Source organism: Palaemon carinicauda, chromosome 17, assembly GCF_036898095.1.
Source record: "Palaemon carinicauda isolate YSFRI2023 chromosome 17, ASM3689809v2, whole genome shotgun sequence".
Taxonomy (NCBI): Eukaryota; Metazoa; Arthropoda; class Malacostraca; order Decapoda; family Palaemonidae; genus Palaemon; species Palaemon carinicauda.
Window position 1 is genome coordinate 50,147,419 of NC_090741.1, and position 5,025 is coordinate 50,152,443.

The window sequence follows — 5,025 nt, forward strand, 5'->3', positions numbered from 1 at the left end:
TCTCTCTCTCTCTCTCTCTCTCTCTCTCTCTCTCTCTCTCTCTCTCTCTCTCTCTCTCTCTCTCTCCTATTAATGCGAGGGTGACTTCCATGACATAGCCACAATACAAATGAGTCCTACACTGCAAGAAAATCAGTCAGTGGGTACTGTATCCTTCACCTTTCCTTGCTTTATTGTGGTGGCCTGATTGGTAACGTCTCTCCCTGGTGTTAGCCAGTCAGGGGTTTGAGTCCCGCTCAGTCTCGTTAGTACCATTAGTGGATGCAACCTTACAATCTTTGTGAGCTAAGGTTTGGGGGAACCTGTAGATCTATCTGTTGAGTCATCATCAGCCATTGCCTGATCCTCCCTGGTCTTAGCTTGGGTGGAGAGTGGCTTGTATGCCGATCTTATGGATATATATAGTCAGTCTCTAGAGCATTGTCCTGCATGATAGTGAAATGTCACTGTCCCTTGTCTCTGCCATTTACAAGAGGCCTTTAAACTATAGAATGAATCCTGGTTCACTACACTTCCAATACATTATATGTCGATACAAAATACTCGTGAGTACATAACTGAACCATTGTTTATCTCAGTCTTCGTGATGAATTCGTGTTTCGTAGATATTAATGTTCTTTAATTCCATTAATTATTCCACACCTTTTAGGCATTCATCTCTTTCCTCCTGACATAGTTTCATTGTGCTCCTTTTTCTATCACCCTACGACGGTTCTCTAAATATATTATCCTTTCAACCCTCCTTAATTGACATATACACTGCCAGAATTTAATCTCAAATGTATCCGTCTATATATTGGCAATGGCAGTCTAACTTTCTCTCATTACGCAGTATTGAGGAAGCAGTCCCTCCATAATTCCATATTTCTCTTTCAACAAAACACCCTTCTTCTCTCCCGAACGTTTTGAAGATCACAATATATTTTCCCAACATCAATTAACTTCTCTCTCAACTCAAAATCGCCTATTTCATCTACCCCTTGCACTCCTAAGTAAATCGACCCCATTCATTCTCCATCCAACAAACCATAGATAATGCTGTATAACCATTACAGACGAGATAAAATTAGAAAAACTAAAACCAAGTTATCAACACCCACCCTCGGTCAGACTCGATGAGATAAATTTCTTTCATGCGTCCTCATTTCAGCTATAAATATCCTTCTCTGTCTCCCATCTTCCCTCGCCACAGCTATAAATCTGATTTTGTATTCTCTTATCAAATGAAAATAATCCACAGAGAGAGAGAGAGAGAGAGAGAGAGAGAGAGAGAGAGAGAGAGAGAGAGAGCAAAGGGTCATTGAAAAACAAAATGGTTTGATCGATGAAAGAGAAATGGAAAGGATAATTAAAACTGACGAGACAAATGGAACATAAACCTAAGTTATTTTGGGAAATGATAAACATGAATATAAAAAAGTTATTAGATTTATTCAAAAACGATATATATATATATATATATATATATATATATATATATATATATATATATATATATATATATATATATATATATATATATGTATATACAGTATATATGTGTATATAAATATACAGAATATATATATATATATATATATATATATATATATATATATATATATATATATATATATATATATAATCAATTTGATTAGGATCACATGTTATGAGGGCAGTAAATCAACCGGAAATGTTAGGAAACATAAAACAGGAGTGTGGAAATGAGCTAACTCATTTAATGATTCAAAAGTCCATTGAAATATGAAGTGCTTTTGATATGGATTGTTTAAAATTTCCTTCAGAGAGAAAATTGCATTTCACCATAAAGTAGATCAACAAAGAAACTGTAAACAGGCAGTTGTCTTTCTGTTTCTCCGGCACCAAATCTAATGTTAATAATGGGAGTGTCCTTCCACTTGCTTGAAAGAAATTGTGGTAACGTTGGGTCCAGTTATTGAGAACCCGGATGCTTGCAATGGGAATGTTATTCCACATTTCCACGAGGCCATTTCAAAGCCCATCAAAGATCGTAGGCTGTGCTACGTGATCTGAAATAGCTACGTGCAGCATATTCAACATATACTCAACGGTCGTAGGCTGTGCTACACGACCTGAAATAGGTACGTACAGCATATTCAACATATACTCAAGGGTTGTAGGCTGTGCTACATGCCCTGAAATAGCTACATGCAGCAGATTCAACATATACTCAAGGGTCATAGGTTGGGCTACATGACCTGAAATAGCTGCGTGCAGCATATTCCATGTATAATCAAGGGTTGTAGGCTGTGCTACCTGACCTTAAATAGCTATGTGCAGCATATTCAACATATAATCAAGGGTCGTAGGCTGTGCTACATGACCTGAAATAGCTACGTGCAGCATATTCAACATTTACCCAAGGGTCGTAGGCTGTGCTACATGACCTGAAATAGCTAAGTGCAGCTTATTCATCATATACTCAAGGGGCGTAGGCTGTGCTACACTACCTGAAATAAATTACGTGCAGCATATTCAACATATACTCAAGGGTCGTAGGCTGTGCTACATGACCTGAAATATATACGAGCAGCATATTCAACATATGCTCAAGGGTCGTAGGCTGTGCTACAAGACCTGAAATAGCTACGTGCAGCATATTCAACATATACTCAAGGGTCGTAGGCTGTGCTACAAGACCTGAAATAGCTACATGCAGCATATTCAACATTTACCCAAGGGTCTTAGGCTCTGCTACAAGACCTGAAATAGCTACGTGCAGCATATTCAACATATACTCAGGGGTCGTAGGCTGTACTACCTGACCTAAAATAGCTACTTGCAGCATATTCAACATATACTCAAGGGTCGTAGGCTGTGCTACACGACCTGAAATAGCTACGTGCAGCATATTCAACATATACTCAAGGGTCATAGGTTGGGCTACATGAACTGAAATAGCTACGTGCAGCATATTCAACATATACTCAAGGGTCGTAGGTTTTGCTACATGACTGGATATAGCTACGAGCAACATATTCAACATATACTCAACGGTCGTAGGCTGTGCTACACGACCTGAAATAGCTACGTGCAGCATATTCAACATATACTCAAGGGTTGTAGGCTGTGCTACATGCCCTGAAATAGCTACGTGCAGCAGATTCAACATATACTCAAGGGTCATAGGTTGGGCTACATGACCTGAAATAGCTGCGTGCAGCATATTCCATGTATAATCAAGGGTTGTAGGCTGTGCTACCTGACCTTAAATAGCTATGTGCAGCATATTCAACATATAATCAAGGGTCGTAGGCTGTGCTACATGACCTGAAATAGCTACGTGCAGCATATACAACATTTACCCAAGGGTCGTAGGCTGTGCTACATGACCTGAAATAGCTAAGTGCAGCTTATTCATCATATACTCAAGGGGCGTAGGCTGTGCTACACTACCTGAAATAAATTACGTGCAGCATATTCAACATATACTCAAGGGTCGTAGGCTGTGCTACATGACCTGAAATATATACGAGCAGCATATTCAACATATGCTCAAGGGTCGTAGGCTGTGCTACAAGACCTGAAATAGCTACGTGCAGCATATTCAACATATACTCAAGGGTCGTAGGCTGTGCTACAAGACCTGAAATAGCTACGTGCAGCATATTCAACATATACTCAAGGGTCGTAGGCTGTGCTACAAGACCTGAAATAGCTACATGCAGCATATTCAACATTTACCCAAGGGTCTTAGGCTCTGTTACAAGACCTGAAATAGCTACGTGCAGCAGATTCAACATATGCTCAAGGGTCGTAGGCTGTGCTACACGACCTGAAATAGATACATGCAGCATATTCAACATATACTCAAGGGTCGTAGGCTGTGCTACAAGACCTGAAATAGCTACGTGCAGCAGATTCAACATATACTCAAGGGTCGTAGGCTGTGCTACAAGACCTGAAATAGCTACGTGCAGCATATTCAACATATACTCAAGGGTCGTAGGCTGTGCTACAAGACCTGAAATAGCTACATGCAGCATATTCAACATATACTCAAGGGGCGTAGGCTGTGCTACACTACCTGAAATAAATTACGTGCAGCATATTCAACATATACTCAAGGGTCGTAGGCTGTGCTACATGACCTGAAATATATACGAGCAGCATATTCAACATATGCTCAAGGGTCGTAGGCTGTGCTACAAGACCTGAAATAGCTACGTGCAGCAGATTCAACATATACTGAAGGGTCGTAGGCTGTGCTACAAGACCTGAAATAGCTACGTGCAGCATATTCAACATATACTCAAGGGTCGTAGGCTGTGCTACAAGACCTGAAATAGCTACATGCAGCATATTCAACATATACTCAAGGGTCTTAGGCTGTGCTACAAGACCTGAAATAGCTACGTGCAGCAGATTCAACATATGCTCAAGGGTCGTAGGCTGTGCTACAAGACCTGAAATAGCTACATGCAGCATATTCAACATATACTCAAGGGTCTTGGGCTGTGCTACAAGACCTGAAATAGCTACGTGCAGCATATTCAACATATGCGCAAGGGTCGTAGGCTGTGCTACAAGACCTGAAATAGCTACATGCAGCATATTCAACATATACTCAAGGGTCTTAGGCTGTGCTACAAGACCTGAAATAGCTACGTGCAGCATATTCAACATATGCGCAAGGGTCGTAGGCTGTGCTACAAGACCTGAAATAGCTACATGCAGCATATTCAACATATACTCAAGGGTCTTAGGCTGTGCTACAAGACCTGAAATAGCTACGTGCAGCAGATTCAACATATGCTCAAGGGTCGTAGGCTGTGCTACAAGACCTGAAATAGCTACATGCAGCATATTCAACATATACTCAAGGGTCCTAGGCTGTGCTACAAGACCTGAAATAGCTACGTGCAGCAGATTCAACATATGCTCAAGGGTCGTAGGCTGTGCTACAAGACCTGAAATAGCTACATGCAGCATATTCAACATATACTCAAGGGTCTTAGGCTGTGCTACAAGACCTGAAATAGCTACGTGCAGCAGATTCAACAT

General features: G+C 40.6%; 1 protein-coding gene across 1 annotated transcript in view; it reads right to left on the reverse strand.

Annotated features, from left to right (window-relative positions):
- Positions 1–3,701: 3,701 nt before the first annotated feature.
- Positions 3,702–5,025, reverse strand: part of LOC137656353 (selection and upkeep of intraepithelial T-cells protein 6-like) — a 2,155-nt gene continuing 831 nt past the window's right edge. Inside the window, exons 2-4 of the mRNA XM_068390525.1 lie at positions 4,176–5,025; positions 3,923–4,048; positions 3,702–3,796 (exon numbers count right to left, since the gene is read on the reverse strand). The exon at positions 4,176–5,025 is cut by the window's right edge and continues 648 nt beyond it. Of these exons, the coding sequence (XP_068246626.1) occupies positions 3,702–3,796; positions 3,923–4,048; positions 4,176–5,025 (1,071 nt within the window). The remainder of the gene's footprint in view (positions 3,797–3,922; positions 4,049–4,175) is intronic.